The sequence below is a fragment of the Asterias rubens genome, chromosome 7 (genome assembly GCF_902459465.1).
Source record: "Asterias rubens chromosome 7, eAstRub1.3, whole genome shotgun sequence".
Classification (NCBI taxonomy): domain Eukaryota; kingdom Metazoa; phylum Echinodermata; class Asteroidea; order Forcipulatida; family Asteriidae; genus Asterias; species Asterias rubens.
The window spans coordinates 18,574,054-18,596,612 of NC_047068.1; the positions used below are offsets into that span (position 1 = coordinate 18,574,054).

A 22,559-nucleotide genomic window follows, 5' to 3' on the forward strand; every position below is an offset into this window, starting at 1 on the left:
TATCCGTTTTCCAACGTCCTTGAGCTCTGTATGGACGGCATCAGGTGATGCATTTTTATGACTGAGACAGTTTTCGTATATGCATTCATGCACATAGTTAGGTCTTGGTGCAAGATGTTTTTCATTTTCTTTTCACACACAGCGCGGCCAACTCGCCAACAGCGCCGCATCACCCGTAACGAGAAACGTCTTGCACCAAGACTAGCGCGTAGTATCCGAAAAACAACCGGTTGTAAACAGCTCCAGCTGGTCATTATCAATCAATTAAACACCCCCACGTGACACGCTCTCCACCAATAGGAATAGCGAAACAGTCTGAGGTATTTATGAATTATAGTTAAGTGTCTTGTTCATAGACACAAATCTCATGACGGGGATTCCCACCCTCACCCTTACAGGATGAAAAAGAGTATGCACTAGCAAAAAAAAAGAGCTTTATAGGTACAGATCTAATAGTTAACAACTTTCTTGAAGAGGGCGGCACCTTTTTTAAATTTAATATTTGTCGGGAAAATAGTACAATCTTTAGAAAAGTAAATTTTACTTTAATTTTTTGTCATAATCATCTGAGTTTGGAAAGTATACACCCTTTTCAGTGAGTGGGTGTGTTTACATTAAAATACTTGGGTCATTAAATTTTATGGATGAGCAATTAATCTGCCTGAGACAGTCGGCAGCCCAACTGGTTTGTGCATGATCCAATTAAGTCCACTGTTTGGAAAAGGAATTACATGGAGATAACAGGTGTTACTTGTCAGATGAAAAAGATGTTTCATTTTAGCCAATTTCATAATGATTACTATGTCTTTGGGTGATTTAAATTGTAATTTCAAATATTGGATATAAATATTGTCATTTACAGAAATCTCCAATAGTTGTACAGTGTAAATATTTTTTCCTTAAAATTGTCCAAAATCAATTGAATTTGTTTTGCCAATTTGTGAAATTTGCACATTTTTCAATTAATGGTTTTGTAGAAATTGTACATACATCTGGTAATGCAAGTGAAATAGTGGTTAAGAACTAATTTATAAACTTGTATTTATTCTTTTTATGTATAGGGGAAGTGGTGACCAACCTCGTTGAGTCATTATCGATTATACTCGGACAATAAATCAATAACTCTGAAACATCAAGAGGATATATCTTAGTCATTTATTTGTTAACAATGACTCTAGCAAAACACTTATAAGTCATTGAAAGTAACAACAAACACAATGTATCTTTGGCTGGCAAATAAAAAAAAGAAAAGGAGACATTTGTATTTTTTTAAGAGTACAACTGTGCCTGACAGACACTGGACACGTTTAGTAAATGTCAAAGGCCAGTATTCTCACTTTGTGTACCCTCAGCATGTGAATAAAAATAGGAAATCGGTGAAAATCTGTGCGATCTATGGTAGTGAGAATAGACTTTTGCAAAGCTAGCGGGTGATACAGCACGCTGCTCATGGTAGCGAGGCTGGGAAATAAGCAATGCCAAGGGGTGGATTTTATAAAGAGATAAGACTAGTCTTATTTCGAGTTAGGACGAGTTACTCGTCCACTCGTGTTAACTTAGGACTAGCCATGCGTTTTTAGTATCTCTAGTAGGCTTGACTTCTGCAATAGTCTCCTGGCCGGGCTTCCTCAAAACACACTTTATCGCCTACAATCTGTCCAAAATGCCGCCGCGAGATTACTGACAGGTACTAAAATATCTTCACACATCTCTCCTATTTTACACAATCTCCACTGGTTACCCATACATTCCAGAATTCAATACAAGATCATCCGTCTGACATTCAAGGCTCTCCATGGACTATCCCCTACCTACATGCCGAACATGCTTCAGCCCCGTAGTGCCAGGCCGGGTCTGAGGTCATCTGGCAGCATGCTCTATGTTCCTCTGACCCGTTTATCCAGCTATGGGGACAGGGCATTTCAGTAACATTTCACCACGCCTCTGGAACTCTCTGCCTCAACATCTCAAGGACACACATGACATCTCATGATTCCAACACTCTCTCAAAACCCATCTCTTCAGATTAGCCTATGCAGATATTGAGTGAAATTTTCTTCTTGTTCTTTGACCAGCGCCTTTGAATGTTTTACAGATTAAGTGCGCTTTAAAAATGCTGTATTATTATTGTTATTATTATCTCCTAGGACTTGTCCTAAGTTAGGACTCTGTGAAATTGACCCAAGGTCTTGGAACCAAGACTAGGGTCCTAGAGGCAAAGAGTGAGGAAAGATACCACTATGCCAACTCGGCCAATTTCAATCTGAAAGACCACTTATTATAAAGTTATACCAATTCTGATCCTCCGGAGAAACATGTCCACCCAAAACACTATCAGAATTCAGGAAATGGCATTTGAAACCCTAGCTTATTTTGAAAGCCGCAACTGATATTAACCCAATATGAAAATGCACAACACCCATGACAAAATGTCTACTTCATAGTTTTCCCTTACAATTATTACAAAATTAAATGAGATTTCCAAATGAGATCATTGTATGGTTCGTTTATTTAAACTCAAAGATGGGAAGAAATAAGGCAAAATTGCAACACAATTATTAATTGCATTCATGCATACAAATAAAGTGCTTACAAAATTACAAACTGGAAAATATTATAAATTTGCCAATACAAATATCTAAACACCAATGCTGCTTGTTGAAAGATTTTTAGAAAATAACTTTAAGACTCACGGATTTATGCCTTCTTTTTTGTCAACTGATTTGAAATATACATGCTTTAAAATATGTTTACCTCAAATGAATTTCTAACAGGCAGAAAGCAAAATACTAATGTTACAACTTGTTGTTAACCATTGGACACTTTCGGTAAACAGTATTGTCCAAGGCCCACACTTCGTGTATCACAACTTGTATAAAGTAACAAACCTGTGAAAATTTAGGCTCGATTAGTCATCGGAGTCGGGAGGAAATAACGGGAAAACCCACCCTTGTTTCCGCACGTTTCGCCGTGTCATGACATGTGATTAAAATAAATCTGTAATTCTCAATATCGAGAATTGATATTGTTTTAATGTTTTCTTCAAAAAGTAAAGCATTTCATGGAATGATATTTCAAGAGAAGTCTTTCACCATTACCTTCTGTAAACCCTGTAAGTTATTTGTAAATCTGTTAACTGTTCCGAAAATGTCCAATGGCAGTGGACACTATTGGTAATTACTCAAAATAATTATAAGCACAAAACCTGACTTAGTAACGAGTAATGGGGAGAGGTTGATAGTATGAAACATTGTGAGAAACGGCTCCCTCTGAAGTGACGTAGTTTTCCAGAAAGAAGTAATTTTCCACGAATTTGATTTCGAGACCTCTTGTTTAGAATTTGAGGTCTCGAAATCAAGCATTGAGCTCAAATTTTCACAGGTTTGTTATTTTATGCATATGTGTTGAGATACACCAAGTGAGAAGACTGGTCTTAGACGTTATTTTACCAAGAGTGTCCAGTGTCTTTAAAAACGGGAAAGAAAAATGAAATCAAACAAAAATACTGCAAATATTTGTATCTTGCAGATCACACTAAACAAAACTCAGGCCTGGAATTTCAACGTTGAGACGGCAGGACTATCCTCAATTCGTAAAGGGCACTCCTTATCGAACATTTTGCAGGGTATGGGAATATTTTGAAAGAGCATCAAGGCCTGGGCCAAGACCAGGGCAACAATCATTGGTCTCAATGAAACTCGAGGCCTGAAGAACTATAAAAGTAAATTAGACCAGAACATACCCCGTACATTTTCCCTCCAAAATAAACTCATAAAAATACAACACATTACATTTATTTGTAAGCCCATCCAGCCCAACATTTCGTTTGGGTGAAAGTTTATTTGCTTTCATGATGAAAATCAACATGATCAAAAAGAAAAGATGGGTAGGTTAATTATAAATTCTATTTATTAGATTCAACATTTACAGAGTGAAAATCCATATTTAATCACAGCTACATTTACAATAAAATCTATAAAATATGTATTTAAAAATAAAGGTATGACATGCATGCAAGACACTGCCCAAAAATTACCACCATGTTTATCTTGTCTCAAACGTCATGCAATCTCCTGAGAATATTTAAAGATGTCAAAAAAGTTTTGAAAACCTGAAACGCCACATCAACAAAATATTGAGGTTGCTTCTAAATTCATTACAGACAATGACAGATAACTGCATTTCTTATATTGTACAATAATATATGAAAATATTAATGCCTAGCTAATATTAATATTTATTTCAAAGTTTTATTCTGCGAAATGTTTTTACAGATCTGGAATTTCATTTTCTTTTAAATGTAATATTTCCTGACTGCCTGAGAGAAAGGAAACAAAGACCGTATCCAAATTGGGGATTTGGCTACGGCTATGGACAACCTATACTTCAGTGCATGATGACATAGGAATCAAGCTGTAGCTGTAGTTGCAATGGATGTTACCATGGTAATCAAGTCGCAGCCACTAATTCAGATGTAGCTTGTTGCTGGAAAGACAAAATAGTCTGGTACCGTACGAACAAATTGCAACTAGACCTTGCAAGGATCATTGTGCATACGGGGAACTTAACAATGAAGCACTGTTTATTTGCATGTGTGAGGTTCCAGATCTATATTTCAATTTGAAACTATATTTATTTTGGTTTTACGCATATATACAACCGATGTTAGTTAGCACTGTTTGCTCAGTACTTTTCTAGAGTTCTGTGAAAAAAAACACTGGCATAATACTCGGATGCAAATTTAACAGCTATTGAATTGTTGTGGAACCCGCTGCTAAAATATAGGATTCGAACTGCCTCTAGCTACCAGGCAATCTCGGTGGTCTAGTTGGTATGACTATGACACTGCTCTAGAATTGAAATCGTCCGAGAAATATGCCTGGTATTTTTGGTACACATAACTCAGGTGTAAGTATTGAGTGTACAGTGCTAACACAAATCGATGTATGGGTAAAAACCAAAATTTATATTCTTCATCCCAGATGCAAACATAAAATCCCTATTAGTTTTAACTAGCATCTACCAATATACTTAATAATCTTTTATGCCATACCATCTGGCAGATTAACTATTTATAGAAATTTACATAATACACAATAATTTCTACTATAAATTCAGTTCTAATATCCAGGGTAATTAAAAGTTATTTTTTGTTACAAAATGTAACGTGTACAAAATGTTTAAAATATTTAATATTTCTTGCTACTTAATTGCACATTGAAGTGTTTTTTTTCTTTCTATGGCCTGGCACATACACACAGTAAGTTTCTGTGCACAGCTGTGCCATCATACACAACCCTAGCAATTGGATGGTTTTAAATGTGCTGGAAAATAATAGCGCCGTAGAAGGGTTAAATACAAAACCACCTTACTTTAAATTCAATTTGTTGCAAATTTATGATAAGCAATGTCAATTATGTATATTATTTTTTGTGGTAAAACCTTGTGTATCTAATTGTTGTGTAAACAATTTTCTTTGAGACCCTTGTTTTGTAATTTATTCTGCTGTCGTGGAGTAGATTTAAGAATTTGGGAGAAGTGTCCTGCTAAATGTTTATTGTTCTACATTCATGTATTAGTAGATACACATGTGGTGTTACTGCAAACTGATTATACATTGATACCTCAAAACTCCAGTGTCAATATGAACAATAATCAGGGCCCAATTTCATAGAAATGCTTAAAAGCAGAAAACGTTGCTTAAAAAGTTTCTGCTAACCAATATAAGCAGGATACCAGTCACAGATTGTACATGACATGGTACTTTGGTTGGTACCCTTATTCTGGTTAGCATAATCTTGTTGGGTTAACTGCTTTTTTTGGGTTGGTAACCTTATTTTGGTAAGCATAATCTTGTTGGGATGAACTGCTTTATGTGCTTAAGCAGCTCTATGAAATCGGGCCTTGTGTTTGTTTACACATGTCAACTCCAAGTACATGGAGTATGTTATCATTTCATCCAGGCCTGTATGCTTCATTTTTGAAGGGGCACCAAGGCATTTTCTCCTTGGTAAATGGCACCCTATGAGGAAATTGTAAATTATACTGTAGCATTTGAAGGACAGCCTCTGCTGCCCCGGTGAAGTATCGGGCCTGAACATGTATAAGAGTTGGCAGATCAAATCAAATCAAAAGCATCAAACTACGATTCCCTATCGCCTTGCGATGTGGATGCTCTGGTATTAGTCTGATTTATGTGTATCTTGCTTGAGCTTCCAGCAACTGCCGAAGATGTCACCGGTAAACTGGTCACCATCTTGACTTTCACATTGGTTTTATCGGCAAATTTCAACAGGGCCTGGTACTTGCCACGGATGTCCTCAAACTTCTGCCTGTGTTTCTTGTTCTGGTGGTTGAGCCGGCGGACTTCGTCGTGGAGCCTGGCCTGTTCCTCTTCCAATGTCTCCTTCTGGGAGACACGCTTCTCACGGCAGTTGGCGGCATAGCCTCGGTTCTTGAGAGTACGCCGTCTTTGTTTCAGCATGATGACTTGCTCCTTGCTGAGGCCGCGGAGACGACGGTTGAGTTCTCGTACGGAGAAGGTAACTAAGTCATGATCACTTATCACGGTGTCTTGAGAGACGGGTTCTTGCTTTACCTTTGTAACACAAACAAAGACAAAATCATTCAATTACTCACATATCACACTTAGTTCTTCAACAAATTTTGTTAACCCTCCTACTATCTACCATTCAATATAATCCCCTGTTGTTTTAAAATGATCAACAAACTATATCAGCAAGCAATATGTTGAATACGTCACTGTACATAGTCAACCCTCCTACTGTGTGACCATGTATGTACCAGTACACTGTATTTATGCCATCCTACAATGATATATCGTGTGCACAGTTGGGCCACCATACACAACAAAGTTAAAGCAGCTGAATTAACATCAAGAATATTAACTTGATCAAAGGTAAAAAAGATATTTAAAATAGTTAACACATTTATTTGAAGATGTAGAGTTTATTTTGCTCCAATTCAAGGCAAAGGCAAATACCTACAGACATTGTCTTGATAAGGTTTATCACGATTCAGAAACGCAATGCATTGTGGGAAGGAATATGGGGCGGTTTCTATGCAGTTTCTACGACTCGCGCACGCAACGCCTAGATACCTTTGTGTGGGTTCAACAGCGCCCTCTTTTGATATTTTGCTATTCGCGATAAACCTTATGGGATGAGAACGGTGAATTTACCTTGACATTGGTGGGTCCAGCTTTTCGCACCATGGTTGTAGAGTTAACTTAATTTCACTTTAGATCTAACAATGAATCAGATAATATGCAATCATTCAGTCACGATATATTCAGTGTTTAAAGGTAGATTTATCTTGATGAAGAAATATGCTGAACTCCTTGGGCAGATTTGTTTACTTTGAACACACAATGCCATCTTCGGTTTGGCGCTAGAACTTCCACACCTCCGTCTGGTTGGAACTAGTTCTAACTGGCATGTGTATGCAGTAACAAGATGGCTCATTTATTATGTCAATGAAGGTGCTAAATTATTGTTTCTGAATTCGACATAAAATAGTTAACAATGGCAAGTTTTAATCCCTTTATGACTGTTAGAGGTTGAGATTTTACGGTGATTTGGATCTGGAGAAAGTAATTTTAATGTTATTATGATGATTTATTGATTGTAACGCAAATCCATGTACGATGATGTCCATGGATGGACCTTTATTCTATTTAATTTTTAATCACGAAACTTGTACTACAAGACATCGAGTCAATGAAATGCGTGGTATTTGCAATGACCACGATCATGATGATGATGGGCATGGCTGAAAAACAAATAAACTTCAGATCCCATTTTCCAGTTCTCAACAACAACATGAATATCAAAAGAAATCCGAAGTTTTATTACTAATTCCCCCACTATACTTCACCCATAAAGTAGAAATCCATGATATCTGTGTGTCAATAAAACAAAATCCACTTTCAAAGTATCAATATACTTTCGAACTTTGATGAAAATTTACCTGCAAATTGGAGGAACTTTTCCTACTTCGCGATTTATCACTTCGCACTTCGGAGTAAGTGTAATTCCGGTTTGACAACCTTGACTACGGCTTCCCTCGTACCCGGCTCCTGTAGTAACTATGCAATCATAAAATAGTCGATTCATCAGAGCCATTACCTGTGGGTACGAGTGTGATGATTCGGAAAGCGCCCTCCATTGTCTCAAATAAGAGATTAGACTTTAGATTTTGTCATTTTACAGATTGTGACAGCAAAAGCAGCAGATCAACAAAACAAGAAGACATTCAATTCGAGACAAATTGTTCATTTTTTTATAGGTGTGTCACTTACAAAAGGTAAGGAGGAGACCACTAATTTCTTGAATGTGAAACTTTCATAAAAACTGAAAGAAAAAATATCTAATGAATGGAATGCGGTTGGGTTTTTTACTTTCTCAACTTCTCAACTCAATCAAAACCCCTCAGCTCAAGTTGAAGTTCTGTTTTCAGTGTTTTTTATTAAGGGAATCAATGTGTGGTGAAGAGGTTTTCAATTAGTGGTTTAAACCCAACGAGGCCTGGTTCTTGATAATTTTACTGAGACGAAGTCGAGGTAAATTATCAAGAACCAGGCCTTGGCGGGTTAAAAAAAAACACTAGTTGAAAACCGATTCAAAACACTTTGATTCCATTCATAAATACCTTTTTCGGTAGGAGACGATAGCCAGACGAAACCAAACGGGAGACGATCGCTGGACGAAACCGAAATAGTAAATAGGAGTAACCCTAACCCTTACCCTAACCCTAACCCTAACCCTGGAGTGGCCCTGTATTCTATAATTCTACCAAATGATAATTGTTCAATGATTTCTTTCAACACAACACCCCTCCCGCTATGAAATGGAAAAAGGCCCTCGGGTAAACAACTCCTTATAAGGGAATGCTGTGCGCGTCGCGCGTATCATGTGATGTGGCACAACTGTCCCGGCCGTTTCTCTCGACCAATAAGAATGAAGAAACTGTCTTATAAGCACAGGTGCAAGCTCGCGTGTCACGCCCATGTTTTTAACACTTTTTACTGGTCATAAACATACACACCCACATGACGCGCTCTCCACCAATAGGAATAGCGTAACTGTCCGAGTATTTTTATGAATGTATTTTTATTAAAAGCTTGTATCATTGGTGGCACCATACGGAAACTTTTCCCAAACTACTTCTGGTAGGGCCCTCTTTTTGAGTCCTCCTCCTACAACACTACAGCCAATGTTAATTTCCCGTGGGTGACCGAATCTTGGGCGAACAGCAATCCCTGGGAGTTAGGACACCAGTCTTGACACGTGTCTACAATCATTTCGAGCATGCTTGTATCCTTATTAGGTTGCGACACACTACTACAAAGTGAAAGACAAATTCACCAGCCAGTTAACATTACTTTACAATGTTACAATTTGTAACAATGTATATTTGTCACACTGGTACCTGGGGCCTATATATATCAGCACTGGTGCCTGGGCCCAGTGACAATGGTGCTGGGGGACTTACATGTTTGGAACACTTGTGTTTAGGGCCTACGGAGCACTGGTTTATATTGATCAATTACATTTTTCTCAGATAATAGGTGACTGATCCAACATCATGGCACTGTTCAAAGACCTCAACAAAATGGTGAGCAGTGTCCTGAGTAACATCCAAACCATCAATCCATCCGCTCGCACCGTTCGGAAAGTGGAGCATCCAGTGCAGAAATATTCCAACTGGCCGATTGTCTCGAATCTGGAATACTTGCGACTGCTGAATGATGTGAAGGGAAAAATGTACGAGTGTGTGCTGTTCTTGGATCAAAACAATCTATTTGCATTCAGGTCAGTATTAATAAAACTCTTGGAACCTTTTTAGCTGATGAGCTGGGCCCGATTTCATTGCTTAATGCCTGATTTTGTGCTTACCCTGTGAATTTCGTTTTCATAGCCCTGCTTACCATAAAACTCACCTAGGCGTGCTAACCTTCTGTTGCGCTTGCTAACCTGTGAAATAAGCTTAAAAGACTTTTTCTGATGTAGCACAAAAATTTGCTTACCGTTTGGCAGCTCTATGAAATTGGGCCCAGATTTCCTTGTTTTGAATATCGTTGCAAAATTACGAAATGGATCATTGATTATCATATATGTAAAGATAATCAGTGTTTACCTGTGTACATGTACATTGTGTGTTAAATTGTAGTGATAGATTGTGTTTGAAATGTGACACACCTACTACATGTCACAAACTGAATGGAATGTCTCGGAACCATAGAGCTATTTACTAGAGCGCTAACACCCCGTTATACACGCACTTAGGTTTTGAAGCCATGTGGGCGCATCCATGTTTATGTACAAACCAATTCAAAAGCTTGAAATTTTGTACGGCAATTGTACGGCTATTTGTATGATAGTGCGTTTGTTCTTTTCTATGTGTCATCAAACCAAAAAATGCAGCAAATGTAAACGCACAATCTGCTGATGAGCGTACAAAACTGCGAGCGTCATGTGCGTCATGTTTAAAAGGCACGTATACTTTTTTTAGTTTGTCAATCTAGTCGAGCTTCAAAACGCGGAGCAAGTTAGTCAATATATATAGCTTTATGCTCGGAATCCATAATAAGGTTTACTTTGTATAATGTGTAGTGTGATTTTGCTCTTACCTTATTCCGGTGGTTTATAGGATACATGTACATATTATTTGGTTTTGTATTGATTGTACAGCACCATGAGCGACATGCCTGACGGACCTGCTGGGTGATCTCCACCATTATTATTATTAAGGGAATCAATGTGTGGTGAAGAGGTTTTCAACTAGTTGTTTAATCCCAACAAGGCCTGGTTCTTGATAATTTTACCGAGACGAAGTTGAGGCTTAAACCACTAGTTGAAAACCGATTCAACACACTTTGATTCCCATTCATAATCACTTTTTCGGTAAAAATCATCAACACTTATGGTCAAAAAGTAAAATAAAGGCAAAAATTATAATTTTTCAATGATTTCTTTTAACACAACACCCCTCCAGCTATAAGGGAATGCTGTGCGCCTCGCGCGTGTCGCGTGATGTGGCACAACTGTCTCGGCCGTTGCTCTCGACCAATAGGAATGAAGAAACTGTCCAGATGCAAACTCGCATGGCACGCCTATGTTTCAACACTTTTTACTGGTCATAAACAAAGGTTTATACACACCCATTTGACGCGCTCTCCACCAATAGGAATAGCGAAAATGTCTGAGGTATTTATGAATATATATTATTATTCCAGTGTGTTCAGATTGCCTGTGGGTGACGCAACCATTTCTGAGTTCAGCAAGCTCTATCAGACCCTGGCGCCATTCTGCAACCATTGCAGTCAATACCTGACAGTAGAGATTCTACAGAAACTCATCAATGGCTCACGTTCCAACCCTACATGGTCCAGCGCTCATATCGCTGTGCAAGCTAAGTTCGACAAGTGCCTGTCATCAAAACAAGTTATAGAGTAAGATAATTTTTCGCTACTTATTTGGGGTTATTTTCTATGAAATGCTCTTCGGGCAGTAAAAAAAAGGAAGTAGTGTCTGTCCGGAGTCGTTATAGCTCATGGGGCTGGTGTTTATCCAGTTTCATGAACATGTATTGAAACTGAGAATACTTCTATCCCCCTGGACAGGATCACAGGTTATCTGGTTACTCCATATTTGTAGCCGGTACCCATTTGATAAAGTGTCTTGGCCATCTACACAAGTATAAAAGAGATGTTAAATTTGCATCGGGGATCAACGACCCTTGCTCTAGACACTGCTGTAGAATTGCAAGTGTCGTTGGTTCGAATCCCACCAAGTAACATGCCTGGGATATTATTTCACAGGACTCGGGAAAGAACTGAGAATACAGTGCTAACACACATTTGTGTATGGGTAAAAAAACAAAAAATTAATATCTACACAAGTGTTGCAACTGACCAGACCAAAATTCAAACCCGTATGCAGTAAATTTGAGTCCCTGGCCCTAGACCGTTCGGATGGCATGGCGATGGGGATAAAATTCACCCTGGAGTTTATTCCTAAGGATTTAGTTCTGTAGTATGAAAAGAGCTCACATATGTTTTAAATTTAAAGCTTAAAGGCCGTGGACACTATTGGTAATTACTCAAAATAATTATTAGCATAAAACCTGTCTTGGTGACAAGTAATGGGGAGAGGTTGGTGGTATAAAACATTGTGAGAAACAGCTCCCTCTGGAGTGCCATAGTTTTGCAGAAAGAAGTAATTTTCCACGAATTTGATTTCGAGACCTCAAGTTTAGAACTTGAGGTCTCGAAATCAACCAGTCTCCTGACGATGACTAGAGCAAGCTAGTGGAAACGTTGAGACCAATTCACAACTGACTCCGCGGCAGTACAGTTAATTATGATCCTATAAGCTAAAGTAGTAGTCCAGTCTAATTTTTATACCATCCGCCCTGGTAATAGTTAAAAAGCAGGACAGTCTCCCGAACCTCCGATTATCTACTCCACGGCAGTAGAATAAAGTAAGACAGTTCCCTAAGAACAACTCTACCTGGCAAGTAGATACACACATGGTGTTACCGCAAACCAAATATACATTGATACCTCACCATGCAATGCCTCAAATCCTATATCAACCATCTAAACGCACACAACTTCGTGTGACAAGGGTGTTTTCTTCTTTCATTATTATCTCGCAACTTTGGTGACCGATTGAGCTCAAATTTTCACAGGTTTGTTATTTTATGCATATGTTGAGATACACCCATATTACCCATAGTGTAAACTGCCTTTAAGCCACAAGGGAAACTGATTAGATAAATTTTCAAATGATTTGGAGTCAGTCGAACCAATGAGCCCTGCATGTTGAATCAGAGGTCATTAGTTCACATCCCACTCTAGTCAATTTTGTCTTTGTTCAACCCCAAAACAAATTTTGATAGGCACATAAATAGTCAGGAGTGTGATGCGAAGAGAACGCCTCTACATCTAGCAGTGAAGTGGAATGATGTGTCTATGGCCAAAGCTCTTGTTATTTACGGAGCTAAACTGAATATCGCTGATGCTGAGGGAGAAAGTGTATTCCACTATGCAGCCAGATTAGTTGGGAATGTGTCACCAATGCTAGAGGTAAGGATTCAGGAGGTATTGAGAAGAGTAAATGATTTCATAATAAAAATAGTGGCTTCTCATATAGTGCTTATAACTAACACAAGATATTATCATTTCAAAACGTGATTGAAATTTTGAGATGTCGCCGAAAATCTGGAGCAATTATGCCCATAAGCCTTTTTGAGGTATGGCGGACGTGATACGCACGTCACACGCCGCGACTGATGCCACGCTCGCCATGTTGATGGTTATTAGGTTTACGTGTAAACGCCGCGTCGCCTAAACTGCGCACTTCACTGAATAACATACGTTCTATTTCTATGGTCAATACGCACAAATTTACCACAACTTTACAGTGTGGTAGCATTGTGTCTGCCATATCTCAAAAAGGCTTATGCAGGAAGAGTAATCAGTAAATACACAATCTTAGGTTCACATTTGGGGGACTGCGGCGACTGATCCACGCTCACCATGTTGGTGGGCAAGTTAGGTTTATGTGTATTAATGCCGCGTCGCCTAAACTGCGCACTTCACTGCATAACGCACATCATAGAGTTATATATAAAAACGTACAGTGAAATCGCCCTCTAGTATGGCGCATTCAAGATTTTTTTGATGATGACGTCAGGTGAAACGGGTCAATACTATCGAAAGCTGCTGTAGACTTCTAATCAAAAGTTTTAATTGCCTTTTTACCAAGGGCCAAATACCGTTGAATTATTCCGATGTCTTTTGTCTTAAGGTATTGACTGAAGACACAAGTGACATCAATCGTTACAATCTACGTGGTATGACAGCTGTACAAGTAGCTTGTAAACTGGGCAATCTGGATACAGCTGCAGGGCTAGCTAACCTTGGAGCCTTGGTCAGTGTTACTGATGTTATGGGCCATCCCATACATTACGCCTTCAAGTATCAGAACTTGAAGTAAGTATTAGACGTGTGCATCATACCCCAAACCCACTTCTTTGAGCAGTTTAATTTGATGAGCTGCTTCGGGCAAGTCTTTCTCAGTTTCAAATATTTTTCTGAGAAATTGCCTCGTTCTCAAAAACTATGTTACTAAAGAGAGTTGTTTCTCACATTTTTTTGTAGTATATCAACAGCTCTCTGTTGCTTGTTGCCAAGAAAGTGTATTCTGATAAATATTTTGAATAACATTCAACCAAAGGTGTCCAGCAGCCGATTTCATGAAACGCTAGAATTAGTTCTATCTTGAGTAAGGATGAGGATGGGTTCAATGCATCCTTACTTCTAGTAGTTACAGAACTTGACTTGTCCTAAGTCCTAAGATTAAGTCCTAAGAATTTGGTGAAAACGACGGCTGTGTCTTGAAAAGTAACTAGTTAAATAACTGCATGAACTTTTTGTAGCAACAACTACCTTAGCAGATGCAGAATCAAGACACCTGAAAAAATAATTAAATTTAACTGAATTGAATTTTGTTTTTCATCAAGTATAAAAAATACATGAAATTAAGGTGGATTTCATTCAGCAGAGAACTTATTGTAAATCCACCCCAGACAAATGATAACCAAACAGGTCCCATGCCTTTAACATTACCATACCATATACAGTGCTGCTGTAGCTTTCATGAAAGCACCTGATGCCCAGCTTTGCAGCAGCACCTGCGTCAAGTATGGAGGAACAGCGCTGCATTACGCCAAGTCAGCAAAGTTTGTTGACCTGGCTATCAAACATGGCAAACTGGACGTGAACGCAGAGAGCAAGACCGGTCACACCCCACTGCATGTCATGATACAGAGGCAGAGACTAGAGTGTGCTATGGCAATATTGTGTGCAGGGGCCAACGTTAATGTTCGGGTACCAGGTGGGGATACACCACTTCACGATGCAGTCAGGGTGAGAATATTAAAATGCAACATGAAGCTTACTAAAGGCAAAGTATAGCTTTAGTTTTGGGAACTGTTTGATTGTTTTAATCAAATATAAAATTACATGTGTACAATACAACTAACATCATACATGTGAAAATATTGAGTTTGATTTACAAAATGGCGGACGGGATAGGTGCATTTTAGTGTGCTGCACAATGTCAAAGGGGTCCATAGCTGGATTCAACATTTTGAAAGTATCTTTTTGTATTTTATCATCCAGAAAAACAACTTGGACATGGTTCATGCTTTGATCGTCTTCGGAGCTGATGTTAATGCGGTAAACATGAAGAAGGAATCTCCACGCCACATTGCCACAACTCCCATAATATCCTCCCTTGGGAGCTACATGGGTTCGACCAATCATATCATCAGCGCTCTACACCTGGTAGGCGCCAAGCGTTGCCCACCAGGCATGCAGGGATGTAGTGCTGGATGTAAGGCTGGTGGGACGTACAACGGAAACCCTACCACTGCTAATACTGATTTCACTCAGTTAGAGAGCAATAAAGGTATTCATTGTGGCAATGACAGACTTTTTTTTTTAATTTTTTTTTTTTTTATCTCAAATAATAAACCTCAACGGAATCTGAATTTGAACCAATGACGTCCGGATTAACATTGGCAATCTCCCTATTTTGTCAATATCTTTGTTTGGAGGTTCCAGTCAGAAGCCATACAACTGTTAGCTGCCATGTAGCCAGGGATCACACTCAAGTTTATGATACAAACTGGGAAGCATCAGCCAGGGGATCACCTTAGCAACTTTTTATTTCAAATAACAAAAAAAAAAACACAAGGGAAACTGAATGGGTAAATTTTAAATGATTTTGGGGTTGAACAAAGAAAAATTGTCTAGAGCAGGATTTTAACCAAAGACCTCCGGATTATTGTGCTAGCACTCTACCAACTGAGCTATCTAGCCCTATGTTGGCGGTGTCCCTATTTTTCTGTTTAGAGGTGCCAGTCAGAAGCCATAGAACCCTGAACTGCCGTGTAGCCAGGGATCACACCCATGTTTGTGATACAACGTGGGACTCTTTTTTTATGCTAGTTCGTCCAAAACAAGGCTAAATGCCACTATTGATAAGGGGCTACGTAAAAATCCAGTTTTAAATAAGGGAATCAATGTGTGGTGAAGAGGTTTTCAACTAGTGGTTTAAACCCAACGAGGCCTGGTTCTTGATAATTTTACCGAGGCGAATTTGAGGTAAATTATCAAGACCCAGGCCTCGGCGGGTTTAAACCACTAGTTAAAAACGAATCAACACACTTTGATTCCCATTCATAAATACCTTTTGGGTCAAAAAACATCAACACTGATAAATTGATAATTGTTAAAAAGTAAAATAAACGCAAATATGATAATTGTTCAATGATTTCTTTCAACACAACACCCCTCCAGCTTTGAAATGGTAAGGCCCGGGTATACAACTCCTTATAAGAGAATGCTGTGCGCGTCGCTCGTATGGCGTGATGTGGCGAAACTGTTTCAGCCGTTGCTCTTGACCAATGGGAATGAAGAAACTGTCTTATAAGTACAGGTGCAAGCTCCCGTGTCATGCCCATTTATGATTTAATACTTTCGTTATAGCTTATGATGAATTCCTGGCAATATGTATCGGTTTGATGGCCAGCAAGCAAGGTGTTTCCATGGCAACAGATGAGACAGATAATGCATCATCTTGCAGGCAGAGTGACAACGTCCTGTGCCTGGATGGGGGAGGAATTAGAGGACTTGTACTCATCCAGATATTAAATGTGAGTAAATTAGTATCAGAATCTGGAGACTCTATGCTCAAATGAGTTCTTAGTGAGTAGTCATCAATCATTACAAACAATTAAACTATATGTGAGTAAAATACTATCAGAGTATTGGAGACGCAAGACTCGACTTATAGAGTTTTAGTTTAGCAACCTCTGTAGAGCAAACCCTAATACCATTCATTGTGCCATACACATCAGGGCTACCCTGTAGACATTTTCTAGCTACGGGTGAGTAAACACCACCTCTCGACCTGCCCTATGGGCTACTTTCGGTAATCTGTGCAACCTACTTTGAAAATCCTCATATTTTTTCCGTTCAGATAAGAACAATACATTTTTTAAACGTTTTAATTTATTGTCAACTGTTTGAGGGTAAACTTATTTGCCTATTATACTAGATTTGATTGCTACTATTATTGCGTCAGAAAGATATATTGATGACAATACATGTTTAAAATTAGGGCTCATAAAACTTCCTGGGGGCAAGTTAAACACATAATTATTAGCCCGGTCGCCTACTTAAGCTTAAGAAGCAAAGCATGCCTGTTCATTCAGAATTGTGTTTGGGTGTTCACTGCTTCTTGTGTCACTAGACAAAAGCTTGCCCCTAATCTTGTGTTGTAGCCACACATAGCAATCGAGACAGTTTTTGAGGACAGAATCTATCGGGGGTCAGAATTCCTGACCTCTTGGCAAAGGAGGCGTTTTAGAAGTAGTTTGATGCAGTCTCCTAAGGCCAGCTAGTTGAAACGTTGAGACCAATTAGGAACTCAGTTCGTGCTAGTGAAGTTAATATCCAAGGTAGAACATTGTAGTTTAAAAGCAAGAAAGTTCTTTTCAGAACTGAGAAGTCTCCTGAATACAGAAAACCACTCAGCGAGACATATCTTGAAAGAACAAAATCTTCCCTGGCAAGTAAATACACACACACGGCATTACGGCATACCAAATATATATTTAAGAGAATAAAAATAATAAAGACATTGTCTTACTATTCTTGAACAGTGTTGTCATTTTATACGCGATGAATTTATTTCAGGCAATAGAGGAAGCAGCTGGAAGGCCAATAGCTGATTTATTTGACTGGATAGCAGGCACTAGTACTGGAGGTATATTGGCCCTTGCACTGGCAGTAGGTAAGAACTGTTACTTCCAAATTTCATATAGCTGATTAGGCAAACAAATAAGCTAAGCAAAACAAATTATGCTAACAAGAATAAGGTTACCAGCCAAAACACAATGTCACATGTACAATTTGTGACTGGTGTCCTGCTCATTTTTGCTAAGCAGGTATTTTCTTCTTAAGCAGCTGTATGAAGTTGGGCCCATGGGTTTGGCACCACCCTGATAAACGTAAATCATTTGTAGGGTGTCATGGACGAGTGGTTTAGAGCATCAAATTCAAGTTCTGTTGATTATTATGAGTTGTCCGAGTGTCGGCTCAAATCCTGGACATGACACTTGTGTCCTTGAGCTAGATGGCTTATGCCGTGGAGCTTCAGTGGTTTTTCATACACAATATCAACCTTTACCCTCACAGGTGTCCATTTATCCCTGGTTAAAGAGAAGTAATTATAGTAAGGCATGTTGCCTAAGGACAAGAGTGTCATGACTGGCATTCGAACTTGCACTCCAATGACTTAACCAACAGGGACCAATTTCTTAGAGCTGCTTAGCAGGATGCATGGTATTTTGGCTGGTAACCCATTTCTGCTAAGCATAAATCTTTTGTGCTAAGCTACTTTTTGTGCTTAAGCAGCTCTATGAAGTTGGACCCAGAAATTGAACAACTCGGCCATGACTCCGTAAAGATTGCATATTTATATTTGATATTCTTTATTTATTCTACAGGGTTTTCAGTGAAGGAGACTAGAGGTCTGTACTTTGGTTTGAAGAATTCCGTCTTTTTCGGCAATCGTCCCTACCCTTCTGAACCGCTAGAAACATTTCTCAAACAACTCTTTGGTGAAGACACCAAGATGGACACCATCGTTAAACATAAGTAAGAAAAAAAACAATCATGAGGCCCACTTTGCATACGTCACGTTAGCAATTGGTTGTTATTTGTGTTCCTGAAAACAGTATATCTCCATTGGGGGTTATACATATGAATGATGATTTTGTTAACTTTATATTTCGTTTTAATGCCATGGCTTTTTAGTATTTTTGTACCTTAACTACCTGTTTAAGGTTTGAATAAATGAATTTCCTCCAGGAAAAAACATGAATAAATTATGATTTATTCTTTGTAGAGTTTTGGTCACAGCAACACTCGGGGACCGAACACCGCCACCTCTACACATGTTTCGCAGCTACGAACCCCCGAAATGCTCATCGTCTGCTGCCCTCGTTTATAACAAAGACACCTTTGAGTCACCACCGTTGTTCCATGGTAATTTGAAGTTACTTTAAATTTTATTATATTATCCATTTCAGACTTTGTATTTGAACTTCCTGGGCAAGGTTGGTCCCAACTGAGTTTTACGTGTGCATGATTCTGTTTTTCAAAATACTACAATGGTTGTGGCTATAAAATTGATTTCATACTGATGGCTCCAACCTTGTCCCCCCTGGCATGACCATACCTTGTGTTTAACATTTATAGTGCCCTGGTCATAGGGGCAATAACATTCCTTTAATCTTTCTCAGCTCCCCGGGGAGTATGCAGCTCGAGCTGCCGTGGCGCTCTGAAGCCTTTTTCATACACAATATCAACCTCTACTCTAGCAGGTACCCATTTATACCCCTTGGGGAAGAGAAGCAATTATAGTAGTGCATCTTGCTCAAGGACACAAGTGTCATGACCATGATTTGAAACCCCACTCTGATGACTTAACAACCATAACTTGAATTCGATGCCACTCGGCCATGACACCCTACAATATTAAAATATGGAGTGTCGAAGCAGTAAATACATGGTCAAATAATGGATGGCACCAATCAGATGACCAGGATCTAGTGTGTCATATGTAATTATGACTATTGTTTATATCTACAGAGCAGCTGATATGGAAGGCAGCTCGCTGTAGTGGTGCCGCTCCTACCTACTTCCAACCAATGGGACGATTCTTAGATGGAGGTTTAATTGCTAATAATCCAACGCTGGATGCATTGACCGAGCTACAGGAGTATAATATGGATAAGAAAATGAAGGTATGTCATGGAATGATGGATGGATACTTTTGAGTTTTAACAGTTAACGACATTCATACCCTCTCTTCCTTACCATCCGTCAATCAGCTCAAGGCGCTTTAACATACAGTACTTTCCTGCAAGGTATGTGGGACCATGTTTGACTAGACCGATCCACTAAGCTCCGCCCCATTGCGTATTGACCAATCACAATGCAACGAAGGTCCGACAAATAATGTCCAACATGTGTGCGCGTATCTTGGCGCCCGGCAGAGTTGTGCAGAAAGGCATTGGAGAGCCCCACGTGTTCTTGCTCACACGTGCGTCGTGGGCGGAGCCTACTGGATCGGTCTATTATGAGATCTAATCCTTTTACATAGCACCATGTGGCACAATATGCTGCCAATCAAACTAGGATTACCGGGGCGAACCCCATGTCTTTTTGATAAATGCAATGGGTTCTTTTACGTGCGTTTCACAAAGCACGGGACCAACGGCATAATGTCCCACAATAAGGTTTTCCAAAATGGCAATGACAAGCAACATTTCTCAAGATCTTCAACTTCCGACCACCACTTTCTGATGAAAAGTTGTATACTTCTTTGTTTTGTCTGATAACATTTTGTTAACTTTTTTCAGGGTGAACCAACTCGTGATGTGGGCGTGGTTGTTTCGGTAGGTACGGGGTGTGTCCCATGCAAACCAATGAAGAGTACTGAGATGGCCAGACCTAGCAGCATGCTAGATTTGTTTAATGCTGCTAAGGCCATCGCTGGAGCAGCTAACTTGGGAGAGATTCTACTTGATCAGGTAAGATAACTTTCAAATATATTTTCTGGATAGACACTTTTTATTTATAATTGTAACTTAAACAAATGTTTATATTTTGGGGCACTTTTCATAACTTTTTAACATTTGTGGCATGTGGTTTAAATTATTGGCTGGTCCGGTTTTTGTGGTTTATATTTTAAGAAATCTTGTGATGCTCTTTGATTATATCCGCTTCTTGCTTGGTGCTATTTTAATTTGTACAGCGCCTTGGGGTCCAGTCATGGATGTAAGGCGCATTATTTTTTAGTAAAGGCGAAGTAAAGCTTTAGTTTTTTGAGCTGTTTCGATGTTTTTAAAGGAAAACACACTCTGAGAAGCCGCCTTATGACAGTTATGCATCTCAAATTCTGGGCCCAATTTCATAAAGCCTGTCAGCACAAAAACTTGGTAAGCACAGACAAATATTGCTAAGCAAAAACAGGTTACCAGCCAATATTCCATTAAGTTTACATTGGTGTGACAGGTGCCCCACAATTTTTTGCTTTGCTGTTGAATTTTTTAAGCAGTCTTTTCTGCTAAGCAGCTTTATGAAATTGGGCCCAGTCAGGTAGATGGGTTTTAATCTAAACTTAAGCGTCTCACACCATCATTTTATGCGTTGATTTTATTGAAATTTTCTTCCCAAAGTTAACCGATGCTAGAGGGCGCACTCTGGATCGTGCACGCTCCTGGTGTAATATGATTGGTGCTCCCTTCTACCGCTTCAGTACGCCAATGAGCGCAGACATCCCATTGGACGAAACCAAAGACAGCGTCTTACTCAAGATGCTTTGGGAGACGGAAGTCTACTTACATCAAAACAGAGATAAGATCACGCAACTTGGAGAACTCCTGAAATCCCAGCTACAGTAAGATTTACATCATACATTTTTATGAGCTCATTTAATACATCTTGCATATTCATGAGTTTAAGTTACACGTTTTTTGAGGCGTGTTGAGGCCTTGTGATTAAGAGCACCGGAGTCGAGCTCTGGTATTTCTGATCAGCAGAGTGTGGAGTCGAGTTCCAGTCATGACACATGTGTCCATGATGCTTTGTCATTCAGATGGGACGTAAAGCCGTTGGTCTTGTGTGTTGTGCAATGCACATACAAGAAACCCATTGCAAAGAGAAGGGGTTCGTCCCTCGGTGTTCCTGGTTTGATTGGCTGCATATTGCGCCACAGCACCTTGTAAACCATTACATGGTGCAATGTTAAAGGAGTAGGTCTCATAATTCAAATGTAGTCCCACATACCTTCCAGGAAAATACTGAATGTTGAAGCGCCTTGAGCGCACTGATTGACGGATATGAGCACTTTATATGAAGCCACTATATAGGTATATACTGTACTATGATTGGTTGAGCTGTCACGATACAGTGACTGTGTAATGAATTATTCAATAATGATATATTATACTGTAAAGTGGATGTAATGTTGTGTGTGCCATAAGCAGCCTTATTCAAAATCCTTGTTAAAAAATGCAGCATAATTTGCATATTTGGCCATCGATGGGTTTAAATTTAACGTGTACTCTGCAGTGATCTTTTCTTAGAACGGGGAAGTATATTTCAAATTGTTTATGCTTGTAGTTTTAATGAGTCAGATGTAAAACTGACCTCCCAATCAGGTTGGCTGGGTGGTTGTTTCCCTGCCATCTCTTGTGGACCATGGTTCGAATCCCACCTCAGGCCTGAAGCTTAGATCAGATCAGATATCTAAACCATTAGACAACCCGGAGTGCCTGATGGCAAGAGGCCATTGCGAGTTCCGAAAAAGCGCTGGCTATTGAGAAAACAATGCAATTTATATGTGGATATCGTTGTCAAGCATTTCAGTACTTAAAACAAAATTCATCAT

At 39.2% G+C, this 22,559-nt stretch overlaps 2 protein-coding genes across 2 annotated transcripts; one reads left to right on the plus strand and one right to left on the minus strand.

Moving 5' to 3' along the window:
- Positions 1 to 4,783: 4,783 nt before the first annotated feature.
- Positions 4,784 to 8,066, minus strand: LOC117292911 (transcription factor MafK-like). Its single transcript, XM_033775087.1, has 3 exons — positions 7,990 to 8,066; positions 7,202 to 7,266; positions 4,784 to 6,598 (listed from the first exon to the last, which is right to left on the minus strand). The coding sequence occupies exons 2-3, from the start codon at positions 7,232 to 7,234 to the stop codon at positions 6,143 to 6,145; spliced, it is 489 nt and encodes a 162-aa protein (XP_033630978.1). The 5' UTR covers positions 7,235 to 7,266; positions 7,990 to 8,066; the 3' UTR covers positions 4,784 to 6,142.
- A 151-nt stretch (positions 8,067 to 8,217) lies between these two features.
- On the plus strand, positions 8,218 to 21,889 carry LOC117292905 (85/88 kDa calcium-independent phospholipase A2-like). The gene is made up of 14 exons (XM_033775082.1): positions 8,218 to 8,325; positions 9,583 to 9,833; positions 11,258 to 11,473; positions 12,925 to 13,111; positions 13,836 to 14,020; positions 14,671 to 14,956; positions 15,212 to 15,500; positions 16,583 to 16,749; positions 17,795 to 17,891; positions 18,607 to 18,757; positions 19,008 to 19,147; positions 19,754 to 19,908; positions 20,527 to 20,697; positions 21,346 to 21,889. The coding sequence occupies exons 2-14, from the start codon at positions 9,607 to 9,609 to the stop codon at positions 21,568 to 21,570; spliced, it is 2,496 nt and encodes an 831-aa protein (XP_033630973.1). The 5' UTR covers positions 8,218 to 8,325; positions 9,583 to 9,606; the 3' UTR covers positions 21,571 to 21,889.
- Positions 21,890 to 22,559: the final 670 nt, after the last annotated feature.